This window comes from Poromitra crassiceps (assembly GCF_964638095.1).
Source record: "Poromitra crassiceps genome assembly, chromosome: 30".
Lineage (NCBI taxonomy): Eukaryota > Metazoa > Chordata > Actinopteri > Beryciformes > Melamphaidae > Poromitra > Poromitra crassiceps.
Window position 1 is genome coordinate 6,843,049 of NC_139652.1, and position 19,396 is coordinate 6,862,444.

General features: G+C 43.7%; 1 protein-coding gene across 1 annotated transcript in view; it reads left to right on the forward strand.

Moving 5' to 3' along the window:
- ankrd26 (ankyrin repeat domain containing 26) overlaps positions 1-18,373 on the forward strand; it is a gene marked incomplete at its 5' end in the record, with an annotated part of 57,551 nt that extends 39,178 nt beyond the window's left edge. The window contains 12 exons of the mRNA XM_083663305.1: positions 310-485; positions 936-1,029; positions 1,293-1,319; positions 2,034-2,111; positions 2,763-2,897; positions 3,352-3,464; positions 5,945-6,095; positions 9,650-9,943; positions 11,194-11,429; positions 12,251-12,503; positions 17,204-17,249; positions 17,415-18,373. Of these exons, the coding sequence (XP_083519431.1) occupies positions 310-485; positions 936-1,029; positions 1,293-1,319; positions 2,034-2,111; positions 2,763-2,897; positions 3,352-3,464; positions 5,945-6,095; positions 9,650-9,943; positions 11,194-11,429; positions 12,251-12,503; positions 17,204-17,249; positions 17,415-17,545 (1,734 nt within the window). The 3' untranslated portion in view covers positions 17,546-18,373. The remainder of the gene's footprint in view (positions 1-309; positions 486-935; positions 1,030-1,292; positions 1,320-2,033; positions 2,112-2,762; positions 2,898-3,351; positions 3,465-5,944; positions 6,096-9,649; positions 9,944-11,193; positions 11,430-12,250; positions 12,504-17,203; positions 17,250-17,414) is intronic.
- Between the last annotated feature and the right edge of the window lie 1,023 nt (positions 18,374-19,396).

Below are 19,396 nucleotides of genomic sequence, written 5' to 3' on the forward strand. Positions count from 1 at the left end.
GTCGGAGGAAGCATGGTGCTAGTCTACGGCTCTCCCCAGATCGGCAGAGGGGGTGGAGCAGCGACCGGGGCAGCAGGGGGGAAATTGGGCAAGTGCAATTGGGGAGAAAATGGGGGGGGGGGGGGGGTGCTGAAATGAGATGGCTCATTATAGAATCTCTTACTGAAAAAGACAAGAGCTCTCTCGCTCACAATCACAAACGGCAATAACTCACTCACCCCCCCCCGTGCTCTTCTCTCTCTCGAGTTGACAGTCGAGATCCGCTGTTAACCTCTGTGATCTGGTGGATGCTCTGTCTCTGTCATGTAGCTGGAGGAAAGCGAGGACCAGTACGTTCAGGCCGAGAGACGTATTAATAGTGTGAAGAGCAGTCTGGATGAGAGGGAGAGGGAGCTCGCCTCTGCTTCTCAGAAACTCCAGGAGGTGCTGTCAGCCTCGGCAGCCTCAGACACCACCATCAGACAGCTGGAGGAAGCTGTGCAGAGGTCCATACGCACACACACACACACACACACACACACACACACCAGAGTACATACACACACACACACACACACACACACACACACACACACTACATCCACACACACATACACACACACACACACACACACACACACACACCCCCACACACACACACACACACACACACACACACTACATCCACACACACACATACATCCACACACACACACACCAGAGTACATACACACATACACACACACACACACACACACACACACACACACACACACACACACACCAGAGTACATTGTCTTCACTGTTCACATTGGGGATTCGCTGAGGTGACACTGTCATTTGTGGGGGAGTGGAAGCATATTCCAAATGTATATGTAAATGTATATCTCCTCCTTGAACTCTACATAGAGAGATGATTGCCTGTGATAGCGAGTGTCAATGTGATGTCATGTTAGGCTGGAGATAGAGAACGCCAGGCTGGAGGCGGCCGCGAAGCAGCAGTCCAACAAAATTGACGCACTACAGAAAGGGGCCCAGGAAGCTGCCATGGTGAGTGATGCCAACCAAAAAGCAACTCTAACCCAATCATCTGCCCCCACACATAAAGTTTACCCAATCATCTGTCCCCACACATAAAGTTATTTTACACAGGAAATCCGTGGCTGGCATCGAATCCACTGTCATGAACATCTAAAAAACAAAAGAGCAAAATATCTCAATATGGTGATGTTCAGCACCATCTCATTTGTTGTGGCTGATGTTTCATTATGGAATGGTTGTTGATATATTATAAGGTGTTCAATCTTTTTCAGCCATCTGACTCTTCACCTGGAGGAGGGGTTGGTATTGTGGGTGTTGGCTTAGTCTCTCTGTGTGGGTTGACCTAAGTTCTCCCCCCCCCCCCCCCCCCCAAAATAAATAAATGAACTTAGATGAATTCATTCAAATACATGAAACAATATACATCCTCTGATCTGGTTTGGGTCCTTTTTCCCCTTTCTTGTTCTGGTGATGGGGCCGTGTGCTTTCTCCCCCCCAAGCATGATCTTGGTATTAGAGCTGCAACGATTATTAATCGATTAGTCGATCGACAGAAAATTAATTGACAACTATTTTGATAATCGATGAATCGTTTTGAGTACAATTTTAATCTGATTCCACCTTCTTAAATGTGAATATTTTCTGGTTTCTTTACTCCTGTATGACGGTAAACTGATATTATCTTCTGAGTTGTGGACAAAACGAGACATTTGAGGGCGTCATCTTGGGCTTTGGGAAACACCGATCGTCATTTGCTACCATTTTCTGACATTTTATAGACCAAAACAACTAATCGATGAATCGAGAAAATAATCGACAGATTAATCGATTATGAAAATAATCGTTAGTTGCATGTGGGGTCTTTTGCTCCTTGGTATCATGGTGCATGTTACTTCCTCTTGTCTAGATTGAAGCACCCTCCTGACTTTCCGAAGTGGTGAAAATGTCAAAAGAAAAGCAACCAAACCAAACCAAGTTTCTCACACATTTCACACTTTCTCTGACTCCCTCAGGTCAGAAACCGTTTGGAGGACTTGGTGACAAACCTCCAAGGCAGTAAGATGACTTTGGAAGACCAACTCAATCGAGAGGTTTGGTGGCATATTTGGTTTCTTTCTTAATCAAACTTTCAGCTCTAGTGATTTCTTAATTCATCCTTAGCCAGTCTTTACACAAATTCTCTCCCATTTTAGGAGTCCTATTTGACCCATGTTATTTTACCATGCTGCTGTTAGCTTAGCTACCATTAGAGTGCCGCAGGGATGACGTCTCTTTTTGTAGGCTTACCCAGAAATCGCCGCTATGTTGGTCGTAAGGGGAAAAGGTTATGGGATTTTAGTATGGGGATTTGTGGTTTAACACAAGCTTATGGGAGTGGAAGTTTGTGTTCAGCAGCATAATCATCACAAACGAGGACCACTTTTAGGAGTTTTGAAGTGTTTTCTAAAAATCGCGTTCAAAAAATGCATTCACGCCTCAAAAATCATAAACGTGGTCCTTGTTTGTGAAGATTATCCTGGCTGAACACAAATTTCCATTCCTATAAGCTTGCGTTAACCACAGGCCTTGTTTCACGCATTTCACCGAAATCCCCATTCTAAAATCCCACAGCTTTTCCCCCTTACCAGCCAAAATGGCGGCGATTTGCTACTTCCCACTCGTTCCTGCCGTACTCTATATATTATTATATTCTTCGTGTTTTATAATTCGATGTTCAGCATCTGTCCCCCTGTCCTCCTCAGGTACAGAAGCAAAGCATGTTGTCCCACACGGCCCAGGACTCTCAGGCCTTGTGGGAGGAGGAGCTGAAGAGCCGCTCTAAACTGGGTCTGCGCCTGGCAGAGCTGGAGAAGGAGAAGGGAGAGCTCAACACGCAGGTGACACTGGTTTTGTTTTCAAGAAAGGATAAGAGACGATAAGCGATATATAACATAACGGTACATAGGTATTGTAATAGCAATCTATGTATTGTGAGGAGCATCGCACAATTCTGAGTATTGTGGGTTAAGGGTTGATTAAGATAAGGGGAATCTTTCATGTTCATGTGGGAAATTCAGTCATCGTCGTAACAGCAGTAAATAGTAATAAGATTCAGCAAAGGGAAAAAAAGACGTACATGAGAAAATGGCAAAGTCATAAATGTAGTATACATACAGACATAAATGTCCAGAGGTACTGACTCATATGCAGAGAATGTACAGAAATATTTACAGATCAAAAACATTGCAAACTAATGTGGTATGGGTTAAATTTACGACACAAGTTCCTCGTGACAATATAGCTGGTCTGGTGTGGCTTTGAGGACTCATCAGCATGTGGCCTGTCTTCCAGATTGAGATAGAAAAGAAGAAAGCCAAGAAGATAGCGGAGCAGAAGAAGGCGATGGACAGCCGGCTGGACCAGGAGATGAACAGGAACACGGAGCTTCAGAAAGAAATGTACAGGTGACACCTAACGTCCTCCTCCTCACCTACGGCAGAACCTCCTCCCGCTGTGTAGACCCTCCCAGGACCCAGTAGAGTGCAATCGTTCCTGGCTTCTGGATACGCCTTTCTGTTTCCTGGTGCAAGGATGTGATTCATTTATATTTTTTACAGGGGGGCTTTGTCAGGGGTTCAAGGTTTGTGGACAGACAACACCCATACATTTGGTTTGTTTGTTTGTTGTTTTTTCCGATTTTGTCCCCAATTGTACTTGCCCCATTTTCCCTCTGCTGCCCTGGTCGCTGCTCCGCCCTCTGCTGATCTGGGGAGAGCCGAGACTAGCGCCACGCTTCCTCCGACGCACGTGCAGTAGCCAGCCGCTTCTTTTCACCTGGAAAAAGCAGGAGCTTCACCGGTAGGACGTAGCACGTGGGAGGATCACGCTATTCCCCCCTTCCGCACCGAAACGGTCCCCCCGACTGACCAGAGGAGGCGCTCGTGCACACCCATTCATTCCTAATGAGACTTTCCCCCCGCTTGGGGTTTTTGATCACATCCGTGCTCATGACAGCTTGTGTCATGTCAAGTGGCTCTTTGTGTTCCCCTAGTATATGTAGGTGTATATATATATATATATATATATATATATATATATATATATATATATATATATATATATATACAGTGTTGGGCAAGTTACTTTCAAAATGTAATATACTACATATTACTAGTTACTTTCATTTGAAAGTAATAAGTTACTTTACAATATTACTTTCTGTGTAGAGTAACTCATTACTTATCACACTACTTTTGCATTACTTTCACCAAAATAACAGCAGCAGCAGAATGACATTGCTGCCCCGGAACCATCCCGAAAAATAATTTCAACCACCTTGAAATCAGTGTAAACAATCCAAAATTCTAAATGTTATCCTTTTCCTTTCTTATTGTCATCTATAGTGGTTATTTGCATAAAAACACACAGTTTGATTAGGAAATGATTGTATCTTTTTTAAATATGTGCTTTGATTTAATCAAATGTAACTCAATTTGTAACTTGAGTTACTTGACAAAGTAACTGGTATAATATTACTGAAATCCTATAAGTAATAAGTTATATTACTGAGTTACTGCTAAAAGTAATATATTACATGTAATTTGTTACTTTTGTAATGAGTTACCCCCAACACTATATATATATATATATATATATATATATATATATACACCTTGTTTTGTTGAGGAATGCTTAGTAATGTAGATTGCTGCCTGAGATTGTTTATGTTGACAGTGTATGTTGGTGGGCATAGAGGTAATGTAAATGTTCCTTGTGGCTTGTTTGATGTGTTTTGTGTCTGAATCTGTCTGTTGTCGTCACAACTAGAAGCATGTTTGAAGCGCATTTTATACTTTGATGAAAATGCCATCTCGGCTTGTAAACTGATGTTTGATGCATATTTGGGGTTTACCCCGCTAGCCGGGCGCTTCTCACTCATACTGAGCACATTAGCGCCCGGCAAACGTCACGCATTTCCCATTTTACACTGTGCCATTTTCACGTCTAGGTCTAAATGCCGGCTCCTACCTGAGTCTTCACGTGAAGTGAAGACGCTATCCGATGCAAAACATCCTCTTCTTTTAATGACACCTAGTTGTTGCATCCAAATTGTTGCATAAAATCCACTTTTCTGTCTTTCAAAAACCGAAAAGCATTTATCTGGAGCAGGAACAACGACTTCCGGGCTGCTCGAGGTGCTCCAGATAAATGCTTTTCGGTTTTTGAAATGTGCTCAGTATGAGCGAGAAGCGTCCAGCTAGCGGGGTAAATTTGGGGTTGAAAAGTGGCTGTGCCTAAATGTTGTACATCTGCCCAAAAATCTCCGTTTCATGTCGAGTCTTTGCCATCGCGCACTCAATTGATTGTTGATCATCATAGGGGTGATCATGACGTGTGTCGTAGGGATGTTTGTTTTCACCGGATTTTCGTCTGCTTCCTGTTCTTCTACGTTTGGTTTTAGTGCAATATGACGTTTTTTGAACACTGCCACCCTGTGTACGGGGTTTCAACCACATGTTACACCACGGAAGTATACAAACTTAAGTGTAAACGCCGGTGTGTTTTTTTACATTCATGCTTGACATTATGTTTACTTTGGACTATAAAATCTGCTTTAAATGTACCGAGTCTGTAGGATATCTCTAATGAGTCAGGACAAATAATAAATTCAAGTTGAGCTTAATGTACCGTTATAGTTGATACTAATAATGATACAATTGGGAATAATTGATCAAGTTAATCCAGCCAGTTATTTCTGAGCAGTTAGTTAATTATAGGTCATGACAAGTTTGGAAGAGAAATATTATGGTCTCAATCTTATTCTATAATAATAATATTATAGAATAATAATAATATTATAGAATTATATAATATAATATTTTATAATATGTAGGTTTTGTGTCGTGTGCCTCATAGTCACATTGTGTGTGTCTCTGTGATCAAGGCTGCGTACTTTGTTGAAAACGGCTAAGAAGAAGCTGCGGGAGCAGGGCGGAGGTGGTGGAGCAGAGTTTGGATCTCCGATGAGCAGTCTGAGGATGGAGATGGGCAGACACAGCCAGGCCGAGGGCGCCATCGGGCGGATGAAGGATCAGGTCGGTCACGGAATATTTTTTGTGTTTTTGTTTTTCCCTGCAGTCGCGTGCAGTACAGTTCAGGACCAGGGCCCGAAATTAACTTTTTGACCCACCGGCCAGTGGCGGGTAGATGGAAAAAATCTACCCGCCAAGCATATTTCTTACCGGCCAAAAAGAAAATATCCATATATATACATTTTTTTCAGCACATTTCAAGTAGATAAGGTATTACGTTGAAGAATACACACTTAAACAAGAGGCCAGAGTAAAATTTGAAGCAAATTATTTTAATATATTGATTGACGATTGATTAATCAATACATGTCAAGTCAATCTTATCAATACATGTCATGTCAATCTTGAGCTTAAATTGTAACCTAATGTTAAACATCATCAGACTCCTCACTCTCTACCCTCTTTGCAGGATTTAACAGAACAGAAGTAAATTTGAAGGTTGTGTAAACATAACTCCTCACCCTCTCTCTACTTCTCCTCTTTGCAGCCAATGTGACACTGGCTCTGTTCATGGTCACGAACGGCTTCCAGCTTCATTGATTTACTACCGATGACAAACGTGTTGTTTCTATTTTTCTTTTTGGCATACTTGCGGCCAGGGCCCGAAATTAACTTTTTGACCCACCGGCCAGTGGCGGGTAGATGGAAAACATCTACCCGCCAAGCATATTTCTTACCGGCCAAAAAAAAAAACGCATTTTTGTGTCACATATATCCATATATATAAAAAAAAATCAGTACATTTCAAGTAGATAAGGTATTACGTTGAAGAATACACACTTAAATAAGAGGCCAGAGTAAAATTTGAAGCAAATTATTTTAATATATTGATTGATGATTGATTAATCAATACATGTCAAGTCAATCTTATCAATACATGTCAAGTCAATCTTGAGCTTAAATTGTTGTAAAAAAAAAAAAACGCAGCTAAAAGTAATAACTGCGACAGTCTCAGTGCAGACAGACAGTGCACAACTTGGGCTACGCACCTTTCTCTCCCACTCACACCTGGCACCTGCATTAGCTCTCCTGCACTCGTTCTCTCGGCTCCGGCTTTATTGGTGGTAAGCATTTTGATTCATCTCCTCATCATACGAGCTCGGCAACAAGCGCGAGCGATTGATTCATTGATTGATTGATTCGCCCGACGTTCGGCTGTCAATTTACCTCCGCTAAATTGAGACTGCATTTCATTCCAGTCACGTTTGGTAGCCTATACCGGAGAGCCAGAATGGAACAGCCTCAGGAAGCACTCATGTTATACTACTGCATTGAACTAACGTTAATTTCAGACTGCTTCCTTGTATATTGTGGCTGGGATCAGTGCTCCGCAGCGCACTCCCAGCGTTTAACAGTCGGAAAAAGACGCTAGGTGGACACAGGCGGCTACACACAGTTTTAATATTACATGACGACTATTTTGCGACCCGCCACGTGGCGGAGAGACGCCAAACCTAACTCGCCAAAGCTAAAATATGCCCGCCATTGGCGGGTGGCGGGCTCTAATTTCGGGCCCTGCTTGCGGCACACGGAAACGTGGCGGACAGACGCCAAACCTAACTCGCCAAACCTCAAATCTGCCCGCCATTGGCGGGTGGCGGGCTCTAATTTCGGGCCCTGTTCAGGACGCAACTCACACGGACGGTAGCCAGCTAGTTTCGTCTGTTTGATGTTGTCGATTCACTGTGAACATGAAAGCCAGATTATTGGCAATTCTGGCAGCAGCGCAGGTTGAAGATCCCCCTGGCAGGAGAAGAGGTAGGAGGAGTGACCGACGAGCAGCGCGCTTCTCCTCCAAATGTTCAACTTTGTTCAGCTTGAGACGCCCAGAGCGCTCCGCCCAAAAACACTAGCTGCTAAGAGCGCTTAAACGCCAGGTGCGCTCCTTGAAAGAGGAGCGCTCCTAGCATGTCCACCATAGAGAAGGAATTGCAGAAAGGCGCTGGCTTCTCAAATACACACGTCCTGTGTGCACGGCACCTTACTGAACTATGCGAGTGACTCTGAACACATTCTTAATTACAGCAATATTTTGTTTGTTTGCTTACAGTATGTGTGACCTTTCATTACTCTGATGTTTTACTCGTGACTTCAAGATTCAAGATTTTTATTGTCACTCCGTAGTACAAGTATCACGTGTGAAACTCTTGTGCTGTAGGCTCCGTTACAACATAGTGCAAAAAATAAAAGATAAATAAATAAAAGCAAGAGGCAACAAGCAATAAAGCAGTAAGACACGCCACAGACAGTGGCGTATTCACTGCCCATATGTGCAAATGGCATGAACATACTTTAAACATAATTCAACATAATAACATTCTGTTAGGTGCAAATAGCATATACCTAATTAAACATACTATTGAACATTGACTTTGACCTAACCCCCAGTACTCTACTGCCCTCTACTGCCCTCGCTCCACATGCCACAAAGAATCCGCTATAGAGTTAAGTTAAAGTTACCGTAAGTTATCCTTTTTTTATCCCCGTGGGGGAAATTCCTCCTCTGCATTTGACCCATCCTCTACTAGGAACCTTCCTAGAACTAGGAGCAGTGGGCAGCCGCAGTGCAGCGCCCGGGGACCAACTCCAGTTCTTTTTTGCCATCGCCTTGCTCAGGGGCACTCGGGAGTATTAACATACCGCACATTAGGGCTGCACGATATGAGGAAAAGCTGCGATGTGCGATAACACTGTTCAATATTGCGATGACGATATGACCTGCGATAAATAAAAAAAAGCTATAAACAAAAATATTAATGGGTAGGGGTGCTCCGATCCGGCTAAGCCACGATCCGATCCGATTCCGATTCCTGGGGTCACGATCCGATTCCAGAATCGATTCTCGATTCCAACGATTCTCGATTCCAGAATCTAGAATCGATTCTCAATTATGTAGTTTTATATTGCAATAACACACAAAGGTAAATCTAAGACAAAAAATGACAAATTTATTAATGCTGAACTTCAAATTCAACTTCTGAAGTATTACAGTGAGGGCCTAAATTCATTTTGCAATATGAGTGTGTTAATTTAAGCATACGTATCAGTAAGTGGCACGGGATTCTCAAAGCCTGTGTTGATGGTCATACGAACAAAAATGCACTCTTGAAGCTAAAAAAAATCCAAAACCAACAAGTTAATTATTTACATTTTTACTTCAATGTAGAACAGTCATTTCTTACACGAGATTACTTTTAGCCTTTTAGTCATAACGATTATTGAAAGATATTCCATATTCCAGACTGAAATGTTATAACAGAAGTGGAGTATTGGCCAGAATGACATGAACATTTGGACACTTATTCAGCGGGTATCTTGCATGTTGCGTTCAGGTGCACTGTAAAAAAAAAAAAAAAAAAAAAAATTTTTTTTTTTGCGATAACACGTGACTTTTGCGATGTGTTCATCGCGCATTTTGATATCGCGATGACGATGAAAATACGATCAATCGTGCAGCCCTACCGCACATGTCTTTGAGCTCCAGTTAAAATCCCTCTTGTTCCTCGATATGGGAAACTGACCGTTGACATCCCCTGTCCCCTCCCGTCTGTCCCCAGGTGGACGATCTGCAGGTGCAGCTGGGGAAGGAGGCGTCTCGCTGCAAGCAGCTGGAGAGGGAGAACGAGGAGCTGAAGGAGCAGCTGAGCTCCCTGAAGGGTCCGAGTCGCAGCAGCAGCGAGCGGCTGGAGAGGAGCAAGAGGGAGCTGGAGGAGGAGGTGTCGGGCCTGAGGAGGCAGAGGGAGGCGGGCCTGATGGACCAGAGCCAGGCCGAGCAGTACCGCCGCGACACGGAGGAGAGGGCGCGCCAGGAGCTACGGCACAAGCTGGAGGAGGTCAACCTCTTCCTGCAGGTAGGCATCCTATTAGGGGATTGTGTTGATTATAGGAACGCAGCACACCCGTTAGAATGACTAAATACACAAACACACTCGTGCAGACGGTGGCTGGTGAAATACAGTCTGCGTTTTTCTCATTGAGGCGCGTCCTTCCTCCAGGGGGCAGCCAGGAGCATGGGCAGCTTCCTTTAGTGTACAGCGCAGCCATGTAGTCGTCGCTGGTCAGGTGACCATCTTCTGCGTGTTTCTCGTGCGGGTCCATACCAATGTTGTACGGAGGAAACCAACTGGGAGCACGGGGGGAGAACATGCAAACTCCACACACACACACACGAGAGGCACTGAAGACATGGGGGGGGGGGGCGGACACCACCTAAGTGCCCGCCACGGCGTCCCAGGCGGGAAACGAACCCAGGACCTTCTCGATGTGAGGCGACAAATCTACCACTGTGCAGTGTCCTGGTCTTGATCGCTGCACTAGCGCCTCCTGTGGTCGTTCGGGGGAATAGCTGCCGGTGAAACTCCTCTGTGTCAGGTGAAAAAAGAAAGGGCTGCTGACTCCACATGTATCGGAGGAAGCATGACATGCGCTAGTCTGAGGCCATGTTCACATTACAGGCAAATCCGATTTGCTGATAAAGTCATGAATCATCATTATCTTGATTGGTTTGCCAAATCTGATTTGGGAGTGTGTCCGCACTGCCACAAATCTGATTTTCAAGTCGGATCTCTGTGTCCAGACCTAAACAGCCTATCTCTTCATGGGTTGCTATGGTAACGACGTGGGCGGCAGTAAATACGTATGTTGGTGTGACGTGGTTTTCCTGCGCAGAAGCATTTGATGACGAGTTGCGAGTGACGTTCAAATCAGATTTGGTGGATCTGCGCGTCCGCACTGAAGTCACATGATCAGTCAAAAGCACATTGGAAGCAGATTGGAAACACCTCCATATGTGGTTTGGGACAAGTGACACAAATCAGACTTGGAGCGTCCAGACTCATAAAACCAATCTGGATAAAGTCATTAATAGGTCACTAAAGTTCACAAATCAGATTTGGCCTCCTAGTCTGAACATGGCCTGAGAGACAGAGGGGGTGGAGCAACGACTCAGACAGCTTGACGGGAAGAAGAAGGGAGCCTATATATTTCTGTTGCGACACGCAGTATTAATAATTAGTAATTAATATTCTTCATACCTTTGCGCGCTACGCCTAGTAAAAATGTGACTGCATCTGGTTAATATGATCTGTCTTCGTCTCCCCAGTCCCAGGCAGCGTCCCAGGAAGCATTGGATCAGATTAAGTCAGTCAATGAGGCCAACCTGCGCACCCAGCTGGAGCAGAGGATCCGGGAGCTGGAGGGGGAGCTGGGCCGCGCGCGCACCACCCACCAGGACAGCCTGAGCCAGAGAGACTCCACCCGCACCGAGCTGGAGCGCTACCGCCAGCTCTACACAGAGGAGCTCCGACTCCGCAAATCCCTCGCTGCCAAACTGGAGAGGTGAGAGCAGCTCAGCGACAGCTTTTCATTGGGGGCACTAAGGTCTGTAGGGGGCGCTGTAGATAGCTGCTACCACACAATACACATTTTGTCATAGATATCGTAAAGTAACAGCATTCTTCCTTCTCGTCTGGCCCGCAGACTGCTTGTAAGCCGAGGAATTATTTGCTTAGTGTAGTCTGCATTGATGCTGTTGGAATTAGGTTTAGCAATCATGTATTTGTTATAATTGGCCATACACTGGCTATGACTGACAACTGTGTAGCACATAAAACAATTATAACAACGTATCTATATTACTTTGACCATACTCAATGATATTATCCATGTACTATCAACGTGCTACATGACAGATTCAGTGTACTGCATTCAAACCATACTGAAGCCTGTACACTGGACTGCATGTCTTGGCTGTGATGGGTGCACTCCATCAGAACCTAAAAAAAACTCTCTCTCGTAACGGACAAGCCCGTCTTTTATTGTCACACGAACACCACAATACATGCATGCGGCCACAACACACGCAAAGTGTCCTCTGCATTTAACCCATCCAGGCATGTCCTTTCCTCCGAGGGGCAGGCCAGGAGCAGTGGTCGCTTTCTCGTACAGCGCCCGGGGACCAACTTCGGATGTTGTCGTCACTGGTCGGATGACGATGACGATCTGATCTTCTGCATGTTTTTAGTGGGGGGGTTATATACGGAGGAACCCCCTGAAACCTGAAAACCATGTGACGACCTTGCGTTTCTGGTCCTGATGTTGGTGAAATATGTTTTCGTAAATTCATAAGTGATTAACCTGTGCTATGTTTTCACCCGCAGGGCAAACAACCGGCGGGCAGAAGCCAATGCCAAGCTGCTAAACGAGCACCATCGCAACAAGTCTTTTCTCACGGGCAGCGTGGTCAACGGTAGCCTCGGGGGGCCCTCGCTGGACGTGGGCTCCTTGGGCTCGCCGCCGACCTTCGGGGCCACGCTGGGGCCGCTCACCAGGAGCCTCAGCCTGGGTCTCCCCCTCCTCAACAGCACCATGACAGACGGACAGAGCAGCAGTGTGGAGGACTACCTGGCCAAGGTCTGCACAGTCAGCAACTCTGACACACACACACTACACACACACACATACCTGGAGGAATATTGTCCTTTATGTTGACAAGTTTCTTTGGGCCATTTCATTCCCATAGTATCACTGTTGTCAGCATTGTTACTGTGTAAAAGCTAATTTATACTAACTGCGGTGTGTCCGGTGTTTGCGGAGCGGAGGCTCTGTGCGGCAAGCGTGGCGCTCCGCACAGGCTCTGCGGAGGGACTGCACGGAGCTCCGCGCTCCTCTCAAAAAATGTAACTCCACGGAGCCCACCGCGAGCTCGTGCAGTCAATTCCGAGGCTATGATTGGCTAATGTTTGCTATGGTTTGTATAGGGAAGAAGCCTCCACAAACTGACCAAGTGACCGGCGAAATCAGTGCAAAATGAACGGGTTTGAGCATCGCCACATGAGTGAGGGAGCAACATGATCCTTTTCTCACAGTCATGAGGGAGCCCATTTTAGAGTGAATAGCCTACAATTTACTACATCAATAAAAACGATTTGAGATCGAAATTTTTTTATGCAAAGCACAAAAACAAGAAGACAACAAACTTACTTGCTAAAAACAAACTGAAAATAGCCTACAATTGCACTAGGATTGATTATTCGCCGATATAAATCAGGATCACACACGGAAGAACTGATGTGACATTTGCATTCTCGCTAAAAACACAACGAGAGCCTGGAGGGGGATTCTCCGCTCTCTGCAGACGCTGCACTCCTACCGTATTTACCATAAAAGGATGTGCCTCTGCGGAGAGATCGGTCTTGCCGTGAACACCGCGGACACCGGACACTCCGCAGTCAGTATAAATTTGCTTTAACTGGTGGCTCTTTATTGAAAGAGATTGCGTTTCCTGTGTCATGACTGCAGTATCCAGGTTAATACTCATTTTAATCTGCGTCATGAAGTTTAATGAAGTGTCTGCTACAGGATAACAGTCCTCTCTACACCAGACTCAACACACCAAAGTTACAGTTGTATAAAATCACAAAGTTCCATAGAAATCACACTCATTCACACACACACACACACACACACACACACACACAACCCAGACGCACACACCGAAATCTCACATATCCACATCTCCCATAAACATCTATTAATGTCTTATCTCCTTGTCGTGACTGCAGGTAGGACAGTATCCAGGGTAATACTCATTTTAATCTGGGGGTTTTGAAGCTTCTATCTAATCTAGGGATGCACGATATATCGGCAATCATATCGGTGTCGGCAGATGTTAGTCATTTTTTAACATATCCGCATCGGTCCGATGTTGCAATGTTAATATCGGTTATCGGTATCAGCCAAAATGTTCACATTGAGAGGAAACAATGCGGTGAATCTATGATGTATGGGCTTTTCCAAGGTTTTGTAAATAAAGAAATGCATTACTTTTTCAATATGTACAAAATTCGATGATCATATAACGTGTTTTTATACAGATCATATCGGCATCGGCAAATATCGGTTATCGGTATCGGCCAAACTTTTCATATCGGTGCATCCCTAATCTAATCTAATATTTTAGATTGTAAAGGCGGCTTTATTCAAATGAAGCTGAGTGGTGAAACTGATCTAACGACACATCCTCTGAATGGCTGTCTTCCTTCTCCAACTGCACCTTAGAAACTAAGAAGTTCTTCCTTCTTCATATCCCCCCTTCTTCTTCAGTCTAGTCTGTCTCTGCTGTGCCTCTAGTCTGTCTCTAGTATGTCTCTGCTGTGCCTCTAGTCTGTCTCTAGTCTGTCTCTGCTGTGCCTCTAGTCTGTCTCTGGTCTGTCTCTAGTCTGTCTCTGGTCTGTCTCTAGTCTGTCTCTGCTGTGCCTCTAGTCTGTCTCTGGTCTGTCTCTAGTCTGTCTCTGCTGTGCCTCTAGTCTGTCTCTGGTCTGTCTCTAGTCTGTCTCTAGTCTTTGTGGTAGCAGGATTTGACGCTTAACCTCTCTTCTATTTCTCACTCCTTCAGCTTCTAGCTCAAAAGTCTGTCTGTCATCTGTCCTCTCTTCAGCCACACTCATGACCAGGTGTGTAGTTGTGCTTAGCTCAGTGTCTGATTGGCTGCTGCTCTCGGGCTATTTCCCCCACATACAGTGGAGTACCGCGGGGGTGACGCTTTTTGTAGGCTTACCCAAAGGTTGCCGCCATGCTGGTTCGTAAGGGGAAAAGGGGATGGGATTTTAGTGTGGGGATTTCGGTTAAATGCCTGAAATAAGGTCTGTGGTTAACAAAGGTTTATGAAACAGCGAAGTTTGTGTTCATCAGGAGGATCATCTTCACAAACGAGGAGCACTTTTATGACTTTTGAAGTGTTTTCTGAAAATCGCATAAAAAAAGCATTTACGCTTCAAAAGTCATAAAAGTTCATGGATTTAACCGAAATCCCCAGACTAAAACCCCCAGACCAAAATCCCCAGACTAAAATCCCCAGACTAAAACCCCCAGACCAAAATCCCCAGACTAAAATCCCCAGACTAAAACCCCCAGACTAAAATCCTCTTCACTTTCCCCCCTACTTCCAGACTCATTCCTGCGGTACTCTCTTCACAGCTCTGTTCACGTGCAACCATGAGTTTCATGGTTCCTACAGTCAAACGACTGCCTGGAAAAGTCATAGAATTTAAACATCTTTGACTGGGAAAGTTATGAAAAACCATGTGTCTCCGCAAAGCTTTCCAAGTATCCGGGACATTCATTTATTCATTGGACCCCCTTGAAAACGAGATGGTTCATCTCAAGGGGCTATCCGTTGAATACAATTTCAAATTCAGATTTAGTTTGTTATTGTTTGGTGAAGTGCTTGGCTGCTGACAGATCTACGTACTTTTTTCCCTCTTTTTCTTTTTTAATAATCACATAGGAATTTGAAAATGGAAGATTATGCTGTATGTCTGAAATAGTCCAGAAAACAAAATAATGTAACCTTGGCTTTTTGCATTGCACGTTTCTACCAGTCACATTGTGTGTCTAGTTCAGTTTGGAGGGCAATGGTAACGCAGCAAACTGATGAGAGTCCCACCGTCGAAAACCATGTTGATTATATACACTTCCTCCTTGATTTCTCTGCTTTTACTAGGTTTTCTCCATCCTACAAGGTTGTTTGATAGGGTAGAAACTATTTATTTATGTATTTATTTATGTATTTATTTATTTATTTTTTATTTATTTATTTTTTATTTATTTATTTTTTATTTATTTATTTATTTATTTTTAACTCAATTTGACAGTTTTGACACAAACGAGAATTGGAGTACAGCACCTTGATTGCGCCAGAGTTTATGTCTTTAATTTGAAGATGTGAAATGTATGAAATCATTGAGCAGGATTCTTTTGTTCAGGTACTCCAAATACATTTAGATGAATGAGACTAATAGTAAGAGTGAAGCCTTAAAGGAATAGTTCACCCAGAAGTTATTTACACTGTACACACCCTCATCATGTCAAGTAGTAGTCAAAGTATTTCTACCATTCAAGAATGTATATATGGTACACACACAAAATACCTAAAAAATGCTGGAATCATTCCATTTTCCAAGTAAATGTTCCATTGGGTCTTGTTTTTAATGGATTGAATTGAACACGGGTTCTTGAGCGTTTCACACATTTTTACTTGACTCAACCAGAAAAATTATCCGACATTTTTGTATGACTTGTATGACACATTTCATTGAACTTGAATTTCAGAAAGAACATTTTGTGTTCATTTGGTTGGGAATAATATGATATTCAGCTGACCTCATTGACTTTGCTTGTGGTCAGATTTTAAACGTTAACAGCCTGTAGAAACTCCACACGGAGAGCAGAGCTTGCATGCCTGCATGTCCTGCTGTGTTTGAAACAATAGTCCTGATTTTCTTGCGGCCTTTTTTTTGCAGTAGGCTACTAATTTGAATGCTTGTCATAAAATGTCTTTCCATTGATCTCATGGTGGCAGGGGTGCTCCAAAAAATCGATTCTGAAAGGATCGCGATTCTTAATGCCACGATTCCTGGATCGATTCCAAACTCCCAAGAATCGATTCTTAAAATCGTAAAAAAAAAAAAAAAAAAAAAAAAAAAAAAAATTACAGTGCACCTGAACGCAACATGCAAGATACCGGCTGAATAAGTGTCCAAATGTTCATGTCATTTGTGTACTGTACTGCCACGGTGCCACCACCTCTTGCATTTAAGAACTCTGGTTAATGTATTCCCCCCAAAATCTATAAATCCTTCTCAAAGTCTACAGATCCCCCCCAGCCTATAAATCCATTTTATCTGAAGAACATAAGGGGGGAATTCCCCCCTAGTTTGCTAAATGAATTTAGGCCCTGACTGTAATACAGAAGTTGAATTTGAAGTTCAGCATTAATACATTTGTCATTTTTTGTCTTATTTACCTTTGTGTGTTATTGCAATATAAAACTACATAATTGAGAATCGATTCTAGATTCTGGAATCGAGAATCATTGGAATCGAGAATCGATTCTGGAATCGGATCGTGACCCCAGGAATCGGAATCGGATCGGATCGTGGCTTAGCCGGATCGGAGCACCCCTAGGTGCTAGTGTCATGACTTGTGTCTGTGGCAAGTTCTCATCTCTATAATGTCTCCTTCTCTGAGAGATGATATACAGTAGATGGAGTTCCACCAAAGCGTTCAAACTCAAGTCTTAACTTCATCTCTCTCTTTCCCCTTTTCTTCAGATGCAGAGTGAATTGGATAGAAACATATCAAAGGAATTAGTCCGTGGTGAGTTCAGCACTGAGGCCGGAAACATTAGCTGTCTAGCATTAGCAATCAGCAATCTTAGCTGCCTTGTGGAATCTTTGAATGAAACGGATGGTGTACGTGCATGTGAATTTTAGCTGTCGCCTTATAATCTCTTACGCGCCCCGGTCTCTCTCTGGTCCTCAGCCACAGCAGAGCTGGATGGCGGTTCGGCCCGGATGTCCCCGGTGGGCTCGGCCTCGGGAGCGGAGCTGGACCCGGTCAGCAGGGCCACACAGCAGTATCTGGAGGTCCTGAAGAAGAACTATAAGATCTGACCACACGGTCAAACTTCATATTTCACCCGATTATAAACGTTCAGAAACGCACGTTAACGGTTGACTGACTGCAGCGACACTAAGGCCAAAGCCACTCCCACTAATCTAGCACCAACACTCCAGCTCCTTATACATTATAATACACTTTCTGTCGTTTCAGAAAGGAAGCAAACATAATGCACATTGCACTTATCCACTCAGGAGCAATTAGCAAATGGCATCCCCCCCCCCCCCCCCCGAATGCGTATGTTAAGCCATATTTTTCAACACCTGCATTATTGGTTGGTACAATTGGAGAGCATGAGTTTTTGTTCCTCCTGAATATTGAATCTGTAATCGTTATGTATCTTTAGCACAGTATGTGTATATACAATATATAGGATTGTGGTTTGGATTTTCATTTGTGAATATTGGTATTGATAAATTTGAATTTATAAGTATTGGATGTATGCGTCATGAATAATATTGCCAAGATGTTATATTTGGTACGTGCCATCTGATGGTGCAAAATCTGTCTTGGTCTTATTTTATTAGACTCATTGGAGTCTCGCGTTTATTATGATGATGATGACGCTGTTGTTGTTTTTTTAAGAGAACATGATATACTTGAATAAGACGAACTAGAACATTCTCTGGTTATTTAAGCAGGGCATTTGTCATTTGTAGGTTAAAAACGGTTCATTTCAGTTTTGGTTGGTTTGCATTCAAGGCTACCAAAGGTGGAACATTTCAGTATTTGTTTTCTGTTTCTTTGTGAAAGTCGTCATTTTTGTAGTGGAAAATATATGGGAAGATTTCCAACGCCTGTACATTACAGAAGATTCTAACGTTGCAAATAAAGATTCAGAAAATCCTGACTTGGCCTCCCACTATTCATGTATGAACACCGCATGGACACAAGAGGAATGGCAATGCAAGGTTTAAAGGGAGTTATGAGGATTTTTTTAATAATCAAGTTTTGAAAGTGCAACACAAAATCAGAATCAGAATCAGAAAGACTTTAATGATCCCCGGGGGGAAATTGGGACAAGTTACAGTAGCTCGCTCACAGAACACACATAGCATAAATAAAATAAAAATAAACCGTAGTAAATGCAATATTAGCAATAAGCAGAAAAACACAACATAGCATAGAATAACTAGTAAATGCGATAGAAGCAAAAGCACAAAATAAGTAGAATGTCTAAGTAGCAAAATACCAATACGAAGAGTAAGTATAGTATACATTCCGTGTCAATTATCATTATTGCCTGTGACATATTGCACATAGTGCACGTGATTTATATTAAGTCGGCTTGCCCTATACGTTACACGTGGCTCAGCCAGGCACAGTTAACCTATCGGCTGGCTCAGTCTCAGGGAGACTGAGCGTCTCCGAGGTGCTCTTTTAAGAGAGGCATTAAATAGACCAATGGCCACAGGCAGGAATGATTTCCTGTGCCTCTCCGTATTGCATCTAGGTGGAATCAGTCTCTCACTGAACGTACTCCTGTGTTTGACTAGCACGTCGTGGAGTGGGTGCGAGTCATTGTTCATGATGGAGCGTAGCCTGGACAACGTTCTCTTCTCTGACACCGCAGTCAGAGAGCCCAGATCCAGCCCCACAATGTCCCTGGCCTTACGGATCAGTTTGTTGAGTCTGTTGGCATCCGCTGCCTTCAGCCTGCTGCCCCAGCACACAATAGCATACAGGAAGGCACTAGCCACTACCGACTCATAGAACATCCTCAGCATGGTCCGGCAGATGTTGAAGGACCTCAGCCGTCTCAGGAAGTAGAGACGGCTTTGCCCCTTCTTGTAGAGTGCATCAGAGTTCTTAGCCCAGTCTAGTTTATTGTCAATGTACACTCC